Consider the following 17,976-nt stretch of genomic DNA (forward strand, 5'->3'; position numbering starts at 1 on the left):
TAAAAAAATTCTCTCTTGCTTGCTGAGTTGCAGATTTTCTTCCTTTATTTTTTTTTTAGCAAATCAAGTTCTTCAAATGATTGTTCCAGATTTGTATGGCAATTTCGATGTTCTCTCATTAGAATTCGAGCTTTCTGCAATCTCATTAACTGTAACAGACGATGACTGTTGAACAGTTTCTTTCAGGTCTATGTGGTGATACAAAAACAAACCAAGAGCCATACGCAAAGATTGAAGCTTACTTCCTGTGAGTTCAGCCACAGAATCTCCAAGTAGACCTACCTGTGTTTTAGATCTAGCTGCTACTGACATTTTTCTATAATATAAAGAAATTCACATTATTCAAAGTTAGCTTATATTGCAGAATGTATTAATTTGTTTTAAAAAAGAATTTAATTCAGATTACCCAGTGAGTTACCATTTAACAAAATACCATTTAAGTTGATTTAACCAACCAATAAATGAGAAGGAATAAACAGGCCGGAAGGGCCAGCAAGAGAAAACAAGGAACAAAGTGCGTAAAGGATACTCATACCCGGTAAAAGTAAACGCCTTCTACAGTATGCCTCACTCTCGAAGAAAGCTCACGGTGATTTAAGCGTAGGATGTTATTGTGAGCATGCGCATTAAATTACACTATATAAAAAATAAAAAAAAATGGCGGAGCAGTTTTTCCGTAAAAACTAAAAACTTTAGTGATTGATTTCCTTTCTAAATGTCTATTTAGTCTTCGCAATCAAAAAAATAAAAAGTTTTTAAGTTATATAATTGATAAGCTCTTTATTAAATTAAAAAAAATAATAATAATAAGTCGTAAAGTAAGAGATTTTTTTGTTTAAAATAATTAAGTTTTTAGGTGAAAAAAAAACAGCATCCCCTCACTTATTTAAAGAATATCTTGCGACTGAAAATTTTTTGGATAAAAATTAAAACATATTCTTATTCTCGATACTCTAAGGAAAAATTTTATATTAATCATTTTCACCAGTCATTTTTTTAAATCGAGATAATTTATATAACGTTAGGCAAAAATTATTTTATTTTTTTGACTGAAAAAAATGTAAGGTTAGCTTATTTATGCTTAAGGGTTAAAATCAATAAGGTCAATTTGAAAATGAAATTTAAATTAGGAATTTGTTTTTCTTTTAAACTTTTAAAATTTATAACAAATTTTCAACTAATTTTAAAATTCTTTTACAAAAATATTTGTAAAATTTTATTAACTCATTTTTCTTTTTTTTACAATTGGCTTTATATCTTTTGCTTTAGGATGATTTCTTAAAAAATGTTCTTTAACAGTGCTTTCTAGCCGACTACAACCCTTCATATGCCAGAATAATCTATTAAGATTGTTGAATTCGGCGTGTAAACTTTCACCACCTTGTTCACCATACACACCGATTCCTAATCTCCATTTTTCAATAAACTGATATACATGGTTTTCAAGTAAATGCATTTTAGGTGTTACAGAAGCATCTGGCCATGTAAATCTATAAAATTCCATGAGTTTTTTGATTGCTAAATCTAAAAATTGACGAAATTTTCCATTATACAATACATAAAGAAAAATAATACTCAATAATATCATACTGTAAAAATAACAAGAGGTAGTTTAGGTATTATAATTTACAATCAAGATAAAAATTTACAAGAGTAAAATCGAAAAAGTCAGTTAAATATTTACCAAGCTCCTGAATATCATTATCTCTGAAATAGTGTGAACTATTCATAATATTATGACACTTAGAATAATATGAAAATAACTTTTTAAATTTCTGGCTCACATCAATAGATTGTAAGTGAACACCAGTATCTATAAATCCAAGGTCTACAACTAGCTTTGGAATCGAATTGCATAAGTCAAGCAATGGTTGATGCTATAAATAAAAAAATATCAAAAAAAGTCAAATCAATTCATAAATCAAGGCATTATTAGCATTGAGCATTAAATATATTGTTTTATGCAATACACTTTTTTATTATATATAATAAAACAGTTTGTTGTATATACACATATATGCATTTATATATATATATATATATATATATATATATATATATATATATATATATATATATATATATATATATATATATATATATATATATATATATGTATTTACAGTATTAAAACAACAACCTTAAGCATTTTGTGAACATGGTTTCCTACAAAACATTTCCCATGATAGGCTTGCCTTTCAACTTTATTTTCTTTCAATATTTCATCTAGTTTTTGAATGCATGGTCCTGACACTTTGTCTAGTTCGTTACATTCGTGTAAACTTTGTAGCTCTATTGACTAATAATATGTTTTTTAATTAAATTAGGTAGACAAAATTTACAGATATTTAATCTTTTAATTATATTTGTATAAATTAAAAAAATTATTGATAACTTAAAGTAAGAAAAACTTCATCCTCTTTATTAAATTGTATTATCCTAGTTTGAACAAAGTTTTAAAGCAAGTTTTATCTATAAATTTTGATTAATAGTAAATTTAATGATTCATATTTTTTACTGAAAAACAATACCTTTTCGTTTTTTCTCAATTCATAATAAAGAATTCTTGGTTTATATATTTTCAAAATATCTTCTGCTCTTTCTGGATCACGCAAAACTTGTATTCCAACTGTGTCTTGCAGAAGAGTAATTTTTTCTAGACAATCTGTAATAATGCTATTCAAAAGACTTGATTGGACATGCATGGAAATAAACTTGTCAAATTCTGCTTTACCAATAGTTTTATTTCTTAATGCAAGTTCTCCAGCAAGTTTTATATCAATTAAATGACACTCATCTTCTAACATAATAAAAAACTTCAAGTAGATACCCAGAGATATATGTAATGCAGGCACTGCAACCTGTTAAAATTAATAAAAACAACTGTAACTATTTTGTAGTATAACAGCATTATTTAAATAAAAAGAACTAATTTACTTGATCCAGAGGAATATTAAACAAAGATTGATCAATAACATTGTTGAAAAGCTTCGCATTCTTTAAAATTCCTCCAAAACTCTGAAAAGACTCAAAGTTATCTCTTAACGAACAAAGTGTTCTATGTGAAACATTATGTTTTCGATTTTCAGGAGTTATTTTGATCTCTTCCTTTGTTATGTCACAAAAGAGGCAGCAGTGCTGACCTGTGAAATGAAGAAAAAAAGTAATAAATAATGTGTTGTACGACTGATTAAAAAAATAATTATTCAATTGCAGAAATAGATTTGTTAGGATAATGATTTATTTATTTCATAGTAGAAAAAAAACTTACCACTAGCTCCTGTGATTCCATATACACTGCACAGAAAATCGTAATCTCCAAACATAAAAACACGACAATGGTGATTTCTAAACAAAAAAGTTTTTTTATCTAAGACTTTATGGAGAATAAATATTTTACAGCTTTGATACAGTAATAACATCCTAAAACTAATTACAAAGTACCCACCCAAACATGTGTGGAAACTCAAGAAAAAAAAAGTAATATGAATTGTTCTGAAAAATTATATTTTATTGTTCAGAACAAATATTAACCGTGACTGCTGTGACATATTAACTTACTTCCAAACCATTTTTTGCAACTCATCAACTTGCTGTGTATATCTAGACAGTCCAACATTCAGATTGACACGATAGTCTTTTGCTTCAAAAGTACTAAACACAAGACTATTTGATTTTGAGTTAGGCTGATTTTGATTAACAACTTGGTAACTCATTTTAAAAGAACCACCTCCATGATCACCACCAATTTTTATATGTATTTCATCCTTTATAATCCCATCATGTTTAAGTAAGTCAAACCTTAAAGAATTAACATTTAAATTTGTAAGTTTGTATACATATATATATATATATATATATATATATATATATATATATATATATATATATATATATATATATATATATATATATATATATATATATATATATATACTTATCTTATACAAATTAGTATAAAGATTAACTTTTATTTTTCTAGTAATTTATAAATTTAAGTGTTTATTAAAAATATCTCAAATTAATGAGTTATTACTTTTCCATAAGATTTAGTAGGTTTTCTATATTTTGAGGTAGGTCGTTGATATATGCCCAAGGAGCTAGTTTAATTTCAACAACAGCATTATTATTCTCATTTTGAAATGTAAATGGTCCATCTAAAACAACTAAATCATTTCCAGCCCATTCCTTTGCAACAACTCTTTGTTTGTTGTTTGAAGCAGTTTTAATATTTTTCGAATTTAACCACCTAGAATAATAATATACAAGCAATAAGTTTTGCAATTATAAACAATTGTAAAAATGAACTACAAGTTCTCAAATAAAAAACGAAATTACAAAAAGTATTTTAAGTTCCATATTTATATTTACCTAGCCATAGTTTTCAATTTATTCCAAGGAATACCCATATCAGCTTTTAAAGCAACCATTTCTTCTGCATTTAAATCCACTCTTCCAATATTGGCTTTAGTTAAAATTTCATTTGCTTCATCATTATCATATGACTTTAACATTACAGCTGTTTGACAGATTTTAGAGTCCTTAGAACTACCAGCTGTATGGTTGAATTGTTCCAATAAATATTTTTGTCTTTTTCTTAGAGTGCTGTTACTACAGTTTGCGCTATCTTTATAAGCTTTGGGAGCAGAAACAAAACAAAGTGGCTGTAAATTAAACAAAACATTACTTAAAATAGAAAATAAAATAATATTTTATATTTTTTTTTATAAGTTATATTTAATATTAAAAAAACTAAATCAAACTAGTTTACTCTTGCTTAAAATATAGATTGCATTAAAATGATGTAATAAAGTTTAAATACTACTACAATTCTAATAATTATAATTATATCTAGCATAATAGAAAAGTAAACACTATTTAACTTGCTATAAAGTTAAAACATATTTCTTACCCTAGGCCCACCGGATGAAAATTCTATTGTAGATGTTTTGGACTGATTCAACTTTTTTTTAATGATATGTAAAACAGCATCATTGGCTTCTTGTGGGATTTCACTTGTGTCAGTGATTTGGTAAAAACTGTTTATGCTAACTAATTGGTTGTTTTCATTTATGGTGCTATTTGATATTTTTCTGCAGTCATGATTTTCAAAATTTTTGTCTTTCAAAAATACTTTTTTGTCACAATTCTTGCATATAATAGTTAAATATTTTATAATTTCAGATATATGGACAGAATATGATAGGCTGTCAATTGTGATGTTAGTTTTACATAATGGACAATTTGAATCATTTTCTAATTTATCTTTAACATTTGATAAAATGCACAAGCTACAGAATGAGTGTTGACAGTTCTTTAGCATGACAGGCTGATTCATAACTTCCCCACAAATCTTACAAATGCATAAAACTATATGTGGATTTAGTTCATGGTTTAGTTCTGTTAAAATTTCTTTATCTTCTTGTATAGGCAATGAATCAAGAAATGATTTTATATGAAATTTTGTCCATTTTTTAACCTTTCTTGGTCGCCCAACATTAGATAGAGGTTTTCGACCAGGAATACCAAAAACACATTTGCATTCAACTGTTGGACATTTTACCCAAATTTTTGGAGCTTTGAAAACTTTACTGCCTCTATTTTCGATGTTTCTAAGAGAAGTATAACACTTCATGCACATTTTCTCTGGATGACTACACTGAGAATCTTCTGATACATTTATTCCAAAAGCTTTATAAATTCGATCTATTTTACTGTCAGTTTTTAAACTGTCTTTTCCTAAAAGGTTTCCACATATTCTACACACTCTGGAAAGTTTTTGTTGGTGATTACTCGCCATATTTTACGGAGTTTTTTTCGTGAAACCTTCCCTATTCAAAAACATTATATTTTCTTATAAAAAAATGACTGGTAATAGGGACTATTTTTTTTGAAAAGATAAAAAGAAGGAGTATTGTTATTAACTTACCAAAATCTTACAAAAATTTCAGTTCTTCTAAAATATAAATGAATAAAATGTGTTAATTTCGCTAAAAACAAAGCTTTGTTGATCCCAATAAAGCAACTTTACTACTTCAAATTCTAATAATTACAATACTCAATCAAGTTCATTTGTGATCGGTTTTGCTATATTTACAAGATCAAGTTTACCAACAACAAAAAAACATAAGCAAACGGGCAAACTAGTAAGCACTGTAAAATGAAAGCATAACACTTTTAATTAAAATAATGATATTTATGTATTTGCAGCTAACGCATGCGCATAATAAAATCCCAAGTTTTAATAAGTATTGAATCACCGTGAGCTAGGGAGAATTGAGCTTCCTCTAAATTTTGTCCAAATGAGCCCATATTTAGTAGTAATTATTTTTTTATATAAAGGAATAGAATGGGAGGGTAGGACAATCAAAGTTTGAAACTTAAAAAATAAGCTCCACCCTAATGTACCGCATTTTTCTGGAATAAAGGATAATAAAAGTTCCATTTAGAATGGTATTTCAATGGTATTTTGACTTTAAATAAAAGGGGAGCTATAAATTGAACATTAAAAAAATAAGATTATAAAGTAACATGGCGGATCCATGTTTCATTCATTGTAATGTAACGAGTTAAAAATCGGGCTAATTCCGCTTAAAGATTTCCAACCAGCATTTTGAATGATCAATTCGTTGTTATTTTTGTTCTGGTGTGAATAAACGCGGCACTCATTTGGAAAACAACTTTTTCAGAAATACAGGGTATAAGCTGTCCTTTGTAACTTCACTTTACAATTACCCATAATTATTTTTAGAGATTTTTTGATGATTTTGGAATTAGAAGCTTAATTTCGATCAAGTTTACAATTTGTAAACCAACATAAATGACTTAAATAAAAATTTTGGAATTAAAATTTGTATCATTAAGTAAATGGTGTAATCCATTAGAACACAATTTCGTTTAACTTTCACTGATATTGCATTTAACAATTAAATTATTTTCATATTTATTTTGCTTCTCCTTCAAAATTACTATTAAGATACAAAGATGTGAAGAATATGTGGGAGAGGAACACGAGTTAACCAGAGGGGAAGTAGAAATTGAATTGTTTTTATAACAAGATTTTGTTAATCAAGAAAATCTAATCAGTGATAGTTAATAATTATAACTATACTTTTTTAAATGAAATACGGATATATTTAGTCTATGATAGTAGTATGTAATATCGCTAAACAGGACTGCCACACGCAAGGTCTTTATGAAGAATTGCGTAAGCCAGAATCTCTGCTTGATTAACTATTCCATTGAATTGAGTTAAAATTTAGACATCCAAAGATCTTAATAACTAAATTTCATTCTTTAACAATACAATTCAGAAAAAACTGGGTAACACACCAATTTTATAGTAAATATTATAGCATATATCTTAAAAATTAAGGTTAAGAAATGTTTCAGTTATGTATAAATTAACTTTAAAATTTTCTTTTCTAGTTCAGTTTAAGCAGTTTTTAGCAGTTTAGATATAAATTTTGCTTAGATGAAGCTAGAGAATATATTTTTAATTTTTTTCCCATTTCAATATCAAATAAACGAGGGCAGTATTTTTAGTATAAAATTTTTCAAAAAGTTTATTAAAAAAAGAAATGCTATTAAAGAAGAGCTCTAATGGGCGGTAGATAGTCAATAAAAACAAAAACCGGATTCAAAACTGAGCGAAAAGCAGCGATAAATAAAAGATTTTTTTAAAAAACAACAACATCAACAAAAAACAAGCTCCACTGTTTTAAGTCAACTTCGATAAGAGCCCCAGCTGGATCGTACAGGCGTTAAATGAGTCAAAGAAGTTGATCTCTAATGTTTGCCGATGCGTATCGCGATCAGCCACTTTTTTTGTTATACAGATAACTGATCTTTAGAGAACAGCAATTACACCTGGAGCAATAAAACCTTGTCTTAGACTCCTGTTTTACTTTATATTCATAGAGATACGTCGCTATTTAGTACAATGATCTGAAAAGTATGATTTGTAATCAGTAATTGTAATTCAGTAAAGAAAAAAAAAGATTCTTTAAAAGAGGTAGACTAATTTTTGTACAGTTTTAAATTAAAATATTTAGTAATTAGATTATTCAAAAATTAAAATATTTAATCGGGGGATTGAAAGAAGAGATAAAACTGGGATGATTTTTTTTTTTTTTGATATTTAAATTTTATATTTTCATAACTTTAGCAAGTCGTTCAAGTTGGGGACAAAAGCAATTAGCAAAAAGATGATCTCTGCGAAGATATTGATGATCATGATTATATCGATTGAACATGCCTGGTGCCACGGTGGTTAGTGTCTTTCAATTTTTTGAGATTATTAATTAATTTTAAAGGTATCAAAAAAATGTAAATTTTTGTTTTTTGAACAGCTATCAAGCATTTTTTTAAAATTTTTGTAAAAATGTTTGGAAATCCACGAGTAATACTGAAAGTAATATTGAAAGTGTACAATATAATTTTGACCAATCAGAATGTTTAGTTTAATATACCATCGTAAGACATGCAGCAAAGATAAAAAAAATCTGAGAGTTTAAAGTATTTATTTAATACTTCTAAAGAGTTGACATTAAAAATACTCTTTTAATGCAACTTAAACTGTACTTTTAAAAGAATTCAATAGGTTAGCCGTTCACAGACCAAATTTTAATTTTTTTTAAATTTGAACTTTATAGCACTTAATTGAGTTCCAACTCTTTACAATCATAATAAACTTCTCTAACAATAACCATTAAAACCATTAAATAACAAAAACAGATATACAAGGTCTTTTAAAAATATAAGGTCACTAAGATTTTTAAGCGATTACTTAAATTCTTTCGATGATTTTTAAAGTAATAAAAACTTTTTTACATTTTTATTTAGAATAAATTTTATAGCCAAAATAGATTTTTTTTTGGACTCGAATACTTTTTTGCATAGATTCAATCAGATGCATACATAATTCCTTTGGAATTTCGTTCCAAATTTTCCCTAGTGCAAGTTTCAATTGCGCAAAGCTTTCCACATTCTTTCTTGATAATTTCTTAGAAATATTTTAGATGGGATTCAGGTCTGGTGATCGTGCTAGCCAGGGTAGAAGAGTAATATGTTTCCTTTGAAACCACTCTTTCACCGAGTTGCTAGTATGTGCCGTTGTGTGGAATTATTTTAACATTCCCTAAGACACTAATGAGTCACTGTTTCCTTCATGAACTTGATATTATTTTTCCCATCTGACTGCGAATCATACAATTCACAAACTCTACTCCCTTTTTATATAGTTTTACAATCGCGTCATTTTAACACATTAAATAGATTAAGACCATACATGCATTAACACCTACATACATTAACACTTACACACGTTAACACCTTGCATACATCAAACACGCTAATTTCGTCTTGAAGACGTTATTCATGACACCGTTTCACCGTCTTGTTGAAGAATCCAATTTTTAAGCCTTCCAAAAAATGATCTAGCAGTAGGTTAAAGCTTGTTTTCCAAAGTCTTTTTGTAAGAATACTGGTTAATTCTCCACATATAAGTATTTTGAAGTCCTATTCCCTTAAGAGAAATGCATCCCTATATACCTATCGAGCCATAACCGCGTTGTACTCTTGGTACAAAAAATCTTTCCTTCTCTGAAGCTAAATCTTTTAACGATCAATCTTGATTTACAATTAACCACCTCAAAATCTGATTTATCACATAAAAATGATCTTAGACCAATTTTCTTCTGACCAGTGAAGTCTTTCCTTACACCAATTGTATTTTTTAATCCTATCTGTCACCCTTAAAAGCGCGTTTCTGGCAGCAACATAACAGTCAATACCTTTGTTTATTAAGACACCTTCTAACTGTGCTGTAACTAATACTAACGTAACCAGCCTTATTGCTAAACTCTACTGACAATACTCGGTAGCTGACAGAACTCGGTAGCTAATTTTAGGATCTTTCTTAAAAAGAAGAGAGATTTTTTTATATCATCAGGTAGGAAATATTTTGCTCAATTCGCTATTTTAAACTTTGGAAGAAAGTTTTTTTTAATTATTTTAAAAAGTAAGGTTTACTTAAAATTTTATCATTATTTTTTAAAGTAACAACGTATATTTTAAAAAATTATTTGGAAAAAAAACTTAAAAAATATAGTGTATTTTAAAAGTAATCATTACCTATTAAAATGAATAACCATTTTCTTCCGCTAAAATCCTTACTTTTTAAAATACTCTTCAAACGTTTAAATGAGGTAGAGAAAAATTCTTTTTTACATTTCAATATGTGTAAAAACTTTTGTCTTAAACTGAAACGAACCCTAACCAAAATTTTTTGCAAATCGCCGCAAATACCCATTCGGCATTAACAATCGAGTTAATGGAAAAAGGCTACTGCTGGCTTTTAATTACAACTTGTAGCACTCCTGTTTTCTTAAAGATTTGTGCAACATCTTATTTAACACGTATTGGCACCAAGTGACGTTTTCTATAAGAGCTTGATTGTCACAATTCGTTTTGAACTTTATGAAGGGACAGGTTCAATCATACGTGTTCAAATTTCCAAAATTTTTATTATCACTAATTACAATATTTTCAAATTTTTCCTATTACAAAATAAATATCCGCGCAACTTGTTCTCCATTTGAAGTTAAATTTTCAAGAAACAGTTATTGACGCGTTTTGTTTTACGACTGTTGCCCAGAAAATGGCATTTGTACAATTCTTTAAAAGAAAAGTAAATAAGTAAAATAAAAGTTTTTAACTATTTTAAAATCGAAATTTGTTTATTCAATCTTTTTGGTTTATAACAAGCAAAAGAAAAGTTTATATACATATTTTAATTAAATCTTTAAGTTTAAATAATGGGAAAAAAAATTTCAGCATTTTAAGTTTTAAAGTTTTTACACATCGTTGGCAAACTAAATTTACGAAAAATTCGCAGGAGACCAAGAGCTAAATTTAATTTTAACGTTTTGTTGAAAAATAAAATTGCTCTGGTAATTCTAATTCATGCATCTTATTCATTGATATGACGGCGCTACTCGACTTTCTCCCCCCCCCCCCCCCTAATTTTATGATTGATTCCGATAGAGAATTTTATGCTGATTCAGAAAAATATAAAAACATAGACCTGAAAATCAACGGAAAGTACTCTAAATCGAAGTCAAAGTTGTAAAAAATTCCACTAAAAACCCTAATATTCGCCATTTTGAAAATAATAAGTTAATGATCTTTTAGCTGACAAAAGCAAAGCATTAATAGCATGGTTTTTACATTTAAAATGTTTATCTTGCACAATTTTTTGTGGCAATGAAAATAGCCGTTTTTTGATTTATTAGAGAATAAACTATATTGCAAGTTGTGTACTTTTGTAATAAATTTTAAAAAAGAATTCAACAGTTTTTTTTCCTAAAAGAAAAACTTTTGAAACTTAGTTCATAGTTGTTCTATCACATGTGAAATTTAGAAAATGTAACCTTCAAACCGTTTTTTTTTTAATAAAGAAAACCAGCCTACAATACAATAATAATTATTCATTAATTTGTCTACATTCTCACTTTCTACGTTCAAGCTTTATTTGAAACCTTCCATTAATTTCATTTCCTTAAAACACTTTTGTTATAATACTTTAAAATAATAATTCAAAGGCTGATGGAAATTAGGTCTGTTTATTGCGCAATGTAACGGTAATTAATTTTCGTTAATAATGAAAGCGTTTTGAAAAAAAATGGCGAATATTAGGGTTTTTAGTGGGATTTTTTACAACTTTGACTTCGATTCAGAGTACTTTCCGTTGATTTTCAGGTCTATGTTTTTATACTTTTCTGAATCAGCATAAAATTCTCTATCGGAATCAATTATAAAATTGGGGGGAGGGGGGGGGAGAAAGTTGAGTAGCGCCTGATATGACTAGATAAATAACAGCAATTTTAAGACGTAGGACTTTGTGCTTAAGGCTCTAGTTAAGATTGTTTAAGTTATTTTACCTTCAACTTGGGGCTTACTTTCTATAAATTTAAAACTAAATCTAAATTAAAATTAAAGTCAGATATAAAACTAACTTATAAATGTGGTTATTTATGTATAAAACAGGCAATAAATTTGTAGTTACTAATGGTTAAGTGAAACATCTTAGTGTTAATAATTAACTTAATAATTTTTTTTTAAAGCAGTTCTGCATCTGTCCTGGATAAGTTCGAAATTACACATTCAATGCATTATTTGTGAATAATATTTATAATTTTGTTCTCTGTTCAGCTAAAGTTCATCATCATTTATCAAGAAAGCCAAAACAAAAAAGAGATGATATCTGGGGACAAAAACTATCAGATTTTAGTGGCAACCCTTCTATAAACTCAGTTATAAATCAAAATTTTGTTGGTGCTGATAATCATCCACCACAAAATGAAGGGTATAGTGACTTTAATACTGTACCAAAACAAAGCTCACAAGATTTCCTTGATCCAAAACAATTTGGAGGTGACCAGGAAAGAGATTACAGCCAATTCATGAAAATATCTCCACAAGAATTGAATGCTGCATATCAAATGGTGAATAGTGATCAATTTGAACATAATCTAAATGCTGCCAAAAGCTTTTCAAATGATGAAAATAGTCAGATATTTTCAAAGCAAAATTCCAATTGGGAATCAACTCCAAAGGAAGGTCTTAATTATGTAGAATCAACTAATCTTAAAACTCAAAGTAATGATGCCAAAGGAAACAATTTTTTAGGTAATGAAATGGCTTCACCAAATGATGGGTTCAAAAAATCTGGAGTTCCTGTTAATCGACAATTGATTCCTGAAAATGAAACTCATCCTGGTAATTTTTATATTATACTCTGTATGTATATATTTTTCTTTGTTATCTATAAATTGCTTATTGGAAATATTCTTGTTATTTCATATATATATATATATATATATAACAGAAGGAGTACATACTCATCTCACAGAAACTGCAGTTATTACACATAAAGATAACAATTCAGATTTTCATGGAGTCAGCAGATATCCACCTTATGTAACGGAAGATGGAAAAAGTGTATCAGGCCCTCCTACTCTACTTCACTCCGAGCTTGGAAAATCTGGAGCTCAAAATCTACCATTGCAATATAATGGTTAATAATTTGTTTTAGTTCTTTATATTTGTATTGCTTGTTATAACAACTTAAGTAAATATATGAAAGTCTTTTAGAATTTAACAGTATATTGTTTTGCAATTAATGAAAGTTTTATGACAGATATGGTTACAGATTGTTTTTTGCTAATTTATGTAGCGTTACACATTAGTGGTTCTAAATATAAAAAATTTTAAAATATGATGAATAAAAAAATTCTTTTTAAGTAAACATTGAGTTGTAAATATTATCATTATCATAATATTGTAAGTACTAACATTATTACTTTACTGTACAATGTTTTAAAGTTTGATAATTTGAAATTGGATTCTTTATTGAAATTTAATTTTTTATTTGTTTCCAAATATCTTTAGTTGAAAAAGCTGATGATAAGCGATGCATAAACTATACAACAGACATTTGTTTTCATGACTGGATGAAAAAGCATTGTGCAATCAAATGTAAAAATGTTGCTTCATTAGTAGAAGCAAGAGTACAACCTCCTCTGCAAAATTTAACGCTACAAATAACTAATATTACTGAAAAAGATTATCCTGTTTCTAATGCTTCTTTAATATCCAGCAGCGGAACTTTTTACTCAACTCCAAAAGAACAATCATACACTACCAACTCTTACAGTATAGCGATCATTTTTTACCACTATCAAAATTTGAATTATTTTTTTCAGCTATTTATATGATATAAATATTTATGTTTTATGTTTCATAATTTTTGTGTAAAAAGTAAGAATAATAATCAACAATAGATTTTTATATATTTTTTGTATTTTAGCACCTTGTTCTTTGCCAAGTTATGGTGGAAACTCATATGGCTCATGCTGTTCAGTTCCATTTGTCTTTTTGGGTAAACCTCAATATGGGTGTGTTTTACAACCAGGTTTAGGATATTGGTGTGGAACAACAAATAATTTTGACCAAGATCAAAAATGGGGATTGTGTGGATGTAAGAAACTGTTAATACCGCAATAGTTTAAATTTAGTTGTATATGCTCAAAGAAGTTTTTGAATTCATTTTTTACTATGAAGCACTCTCATATTTTTGAAATTTCACATAAAAAAACAGTACAAAAAATTATATGTAAAAGAATTTTTTGAAATTGTATCTTTAATTGTAATTGTTTTAAGACTTATGAATATTTTACATTTTTTGTATGACATCTTATTTAACCAGTTTTGTTGGTTAATTCAGTCATTCTGTTTTATCTCTTTAATCATTTTGTTTAGTTTTCTGCTGAAACAACTTACTCATTCAAAATGATTGTCTCATTTGTAAACTAATATCTACTTTTTCTATTTTAGCATGTATTCAAGCTCCCTGTCCTGCAACCACAACTATTGCTCCAACTACATTAGCACCCTTAACAACTACAGCAACAACAACAACAGTAACCACAACAACTACAACTACTAAAAAACCTGTTCAAGGTGTGTAATAAGTATCTCAATATTTTATCAAACTTTCATAGTTAAATGCTGCATTTATAAACATATTTATCTAAATATGTAAGTAATTTAAAAAGTTAAAAAAAAGCAAGGAATCAATAATGTGAAAAAAAAAAAAAGTTTGATTTTTAGTTTGTGATGCATGGACATCATGGAGTGATTGCAGTACTTCATGTGGTTTTGGAAAGCGAACACACGAAAAAGTTTGCAGGCAGGGAAATAAAACTGAAAAGTTAATAGCAACGAAGCAATGTTATATGGCTGACTGTCCACCTCGTAAGTTTTTTTGCTATCTTGTTATCTGCTAAATATTTCAATTCAGTAAACAGAAGTAGGAGCTCCTAATCTAGCGTAATTTATCTGTCTGATGTCTAAAAATTTAAAATTTACTTTTATTTTTAATTTTTTCAGTGAGTATTATATATGTTAAATTAGCAGATTTTTTAAAAAAGCAAGTCATTAGAACTAAATTACCACCTGACACTTTCCATAATATTAATTTCCTTAAATTTGACTTCATTTATCACACTTTTTAATATAAATGACAGAAAAAGTAATAGTGCTGTAAATAGAATTTTTTTAACTATACCAAGAAAATAAAAATGGAAGTAACAAGAATTTTCAATTGATATACCCAAAACAGTTTATTCAATCAGTTCCCAGTAATTAAGCTTTCACTTGAAATTACAACTTTCCTACAAATAAGACTCAATACATTAGATTCATTTTCTATACCAGTCAATATTGCTGGGCAATTAGTTACAGATGAAAAAAAAAGAAAATTGTTTATGAGAGAAGACACAATTGAAAATTACCACATAAACAAAACTCTAATTTTAAATTATTCAACAAACAAAGTTATTACAAGTGTAAAATGTTTTTTTCTTATTCTAAAAAAAAGGTTTTTAGCTGTTATCTGGAATTAAACATGCTACTAATACTCGTATTACATAAAAAAGTATTGGGTCAATTTAAACGATTTTTCTTTTCTTTTGAATAATTCATTTAAAGTAATTAAACAATGTAAATAAATTTTAGTTTGTAATCCATGGTCAGAATACAGTGAATGTAGCAAAACATGTGGAGGCGGTGTGCAGGAACACAAAAGAAATTGCTCTATTACTGACAACATTCAAGTTGATGTCCTGGAGTTCACTGAATCACGAATATGTAATACTAAACCATGTCCTACTGGTAAGATCGAATTTTCTTTTATAAAATCAATAAAATGTATACTAAAGGGTGGCACAAAAGTTTCTATAGGATAAAAAACTCAGCTTCATTTCATTAACTAAAGCATCTCTGTAAACACTGATTATTGTATTTAAAGTATTTTTCTAGTTTGTAAAGAAGCTATGAATAATAAAAAGTGCCTAAAAATGCAATTTTGTTGCAAAATAGCGCAAAGTACCATACATCAAAGACTCCAATTGCATGGATTAATGAGAACCTCACAAGTATTTGGACATCACAAATATTGGCTAGGAAACTCTCTGGACCTAAATCATCTGGAAAATTACTGGTCTTATTTAAAGGACCTTATTTCTTAACAATTTTATATTAATGGAAATATTGGTCTTTAATAATGCATTTTTGTATATTGCATCTACTTAGAATGGACTCTTTGGAGTGAGTGGACTGAATGCACATTAACATGTGGAGGTGGTTATCAAGAACGTCATCGGATTGGTAGTTGGGAAGATCTTGGGAGAATGATTGCAACACCTCAAACACAAACAAGACATTGTAATACTCAGGAATGTCCTCCTTTTTGTGAGTTTTGAAATTTTTTTAAAATTAAGTTTAGAAATTAAAAAGTTGTATTTGTATTTAAAAAGCAATAATTGATTTTTTTTATAATTCAGGTGAATCTTGGGGGGAATGGAGTGAATGCTCAAAATCTTGCAATAGAGGTGAACAAGAACATTTCAGAGTGTGTTATTCTGTAAAAACCAAAGCACCATTTAATGAAAGAGAATTTCAACCATGCAATCAAATAAGTTGTTATCCACCTTGTAAGTCTTCCATGTTCAATTTTATTTTTTTGATAGCCTTACTAATCTTATTTTCAGAAGAAAAAAAATTATTTAAAATGTTTTTTTGTAAGATTGTGGCCAGTGGTCTGCCTACACAGAATGCACTGCATCGTGTCTTGGAGGAATTATGTCTCGATGGAGAACTTGTGATGGGGTTTATGATGAGCAAAATATCACTTGTAATGAAATTCCTTGTCCAACAAGTGAGTCAAGTAATTTGAATTAAACTTTTGATTTGACATTAATTGTTACTATTATCTGTGGGATTTTGAATTTTTTTATATTTTACTTTTTAGCCACAGCTGTACCACGTAAGTTCCATTATATATATATAAATATATGGCTGGTGTAATAACAGTAATAGTAGTTTATAGCAAAAGTTGAAATTTAATATGAGTTTTGATTTCTGTTTTAGTTATTGATTTTTAAATTAAAACAGGTACATGCTCTGAATGGGAAGAATGGTCACCATGTAGTGCAACATGCAATGGTATGCAAACTCGAATTCATCATTGCAAAAATGACACTCATGAATCTGATGAGCTTCAAGCACGACCATGTAATACTATGCCTTGTAAGTTAAATTTTTTAAAAAGAAGTTAAAAAATGATTTCTAATTCTTTGTTTTAAAATATTTTAAACATATGTTATTAATTTTTGTTAGGTTGGGTTACAACTGAAACTCCAACAACAACAACCTCTACATCAACAACAACAACTTCAGAAACAACAACTACAGAAATAACAACTACAGAAACATCTACTACAACACCAACAACAACAACATCTACTACAACACCAACAACAACAACAACAACATCTACTACAACACCAACGACGACAACAACATCTAGCACAACAACAACAACAACAACACCTACAACATTACCACCACCAGTAACATGGTCTGGCTGCACAGAATGGTCTTTTTGGTCTGAATGTGCTCAACCATGTGGAGGAGGGTATCAAGAGCGTTATCGCACATGCTTAAGATTACAGCAAGATATTGAAACTAGAGCTTGTAATCTTCACCCATGTATAACAACTACACCAGCACCTACTCCTCCCACTACACCAAGTAAAATATTTTCAATTTTTAACCATAATAAAGATCACAGGAGTCCTTAAATTTGTTTATTAGTTATTATATTTTATTGTTACAGGATTTGTTATATCATATGTTATCAATTTTAAAATAAAAATAAAAAACATTAAGTGCATTAAAAAGTTTAAAACATATTAGTTTGCATCTTTTACCCTTTTTTTTTTATTTATTTATTTATTTATTAATAAACAAATTTAAAAATGATTTACATTTAATAAATGAGTTACAATTGTTTAAAAAAAGTCAAAATATTACAGTTGATATGTAATATTATTGTGATAAATATGTTTTAAT

At 28.0% G+C, this 17,976-nt stretch overlaps 2 protein-coding genes across 4 annotated transcripts in view; one reads left to right on the top strand and one right to left on the bottom strand.

The window, feature by feature from the left end:
• Window positions 1-1,107: 1,107 nt before the first annotated feature.
• On the bottom strand, window positions 1,108-6,215 carry LOC149884055 (uncharacterized). 2 transcript variants are annotated; one of them, XM_090097759.1, is made up of 11 exons: window positions 5,930-6,215; window positions 4,913-5,831; window positions 4,372-4,664; window positions 4,037-4,249; window positions 3,562-3,801; window positions 3,272-3,348; window positions 2,938-3,143; window positions 2,532-2,861; window positions 2,141-2,299; window positions 1,685-1,877; window positions 1,108-1,524 (listed from the first exon to the last, which is right to left on the bottom strand). In XM_090097759.1, the coding sequence occupies exons 2-11, from the start codon at window positions 5,798-5,800 to the stop codon at window positions 1,220-1,222; spliced, it is 2,904 nt and encodes a 967-aa protein (XP_089953885.1). In that variant the 5' UTR covers window positions 5,801-5,831; window positions 5,930-6,215; the 3' UTR covers window positions 1,108-1,219. The 2 variants fall into 2 exon arrangements, with proteins under 2 accessions (XP_089953885.1, XP_089953886.1); XM_090097760.1 differs by having other exon boundaries at window positions 1,228-1,524; window positions 1,785-1,877; window positions 5,930-6,173.
• Window positions 6,216-7,832: 1,617 nt separating this feature from the next.
• LOC145185252 (SCO-spondin-like) overlaps window positions 7,833-17,976 on the top strand; it is a 43,153-nt gene continuing 33,009 nt past the window's right edge. Inside the window, exons 1-15 of one of the 2 annotated variants that reach the window (XM_090097858.1) lie at window positions 7,833-8,014; window positions 8,168-8,271; window positions 12,214-12,780; window positions 12,890-13,078; window positions 13,453-13,716; window positions 13,871-14,041; window positions 14,398-14,523; window positions 14,674-14,817; window positions 15,580-15,735; window positions 16,156-16,314; window positions 16,407-16,556; window positions 16,649-16,780; window positions 16,874-16,888; window positions 17,017-17,151; window positions 17,242-17,655. In XM_090097858.1, coding sequence (XP_089953984.1) covers window positions 8,208-8,271; window positions 12,214-12,780; window positions 12,890-13,078; window positions 13,453-13,716; window positions 13,871-14,041; window positions 14,398-14,523; window positions 14,674-14,817; window positions 15,580-15,735; window positions 16,156-16,314; window positions 16,407-16,556; window positions 16,649-16,780; window positions 16,874-16,888; window positions 17,017-17,151; window positions 17,242-17,655 — 2,686 coding nt within the window. In that variant the 5' untranslated portion in view covers window positions 7,833-8,014; window positions 8,168-8,207. Of the gene's footprint in view, window positions 8,015-8,167; window positions 8,272-12,213; window positions 12,781-12,889; window positions 13,079-13,452; window positions 13,717-13,870; window positions 14,042-14,397; window positions 14,524-14,673; window positions 14,818-15,579; window positions 15,736-16,155; window positions 16,315-16,406; window positions 16,557-16,648; window positions 16,781-16,873; window positions 16,889-17,016; window positions 17,152-17,223; window positions 17,656-17,976 lie in introns of those variants that run through there. The other variant, XM_090097857.1, reaches the window with a different exon arrangement.

Source organism: Hydra viridissima, unplaced genomic scaffold (assembly GCF_058129835.1).
Source record: "Hydra viridissima isolate aposymbiotic clone 2 unplaced genomic scaffold, HvirCarnegie_v1 scaffold_9, whole genome shotgun sequence".
Taxonomy (NCBI): Eukaryota; Metazoa; Cnidaria; class Hydrozoa; order Anthoathecata; family Hydridae; genus Hydra; species Hydra viridissima.

What these genes read in the sequence shown, in the direction of transcription:
- LOC149884055 (XM_090097759.1), bottom strand. Translation starts at nt 5,800, where the DNA reads ATGGCGAGTAATCACCAACAAAAACTTTCCAGAGTGTGTAGAATATGT. An exon ending in ATGTTCACAAAATGCTTAAG is followed by an intron (nt 1,878 to 2,140) that starts GTTGTTGTTTTA and finishes TTTTATTTATAG; the next exon opens with CATCAACCATTGCTTGACTT. An exon ending in TAATGATATTCAGGAGCTTG is followed by an intron (nt 1,525 to 1,684) that starts GTAAATATTTAA and finishes GTCAATTTTTAG; the next exon opens with ATTTAGCAATCAAAAAACTC.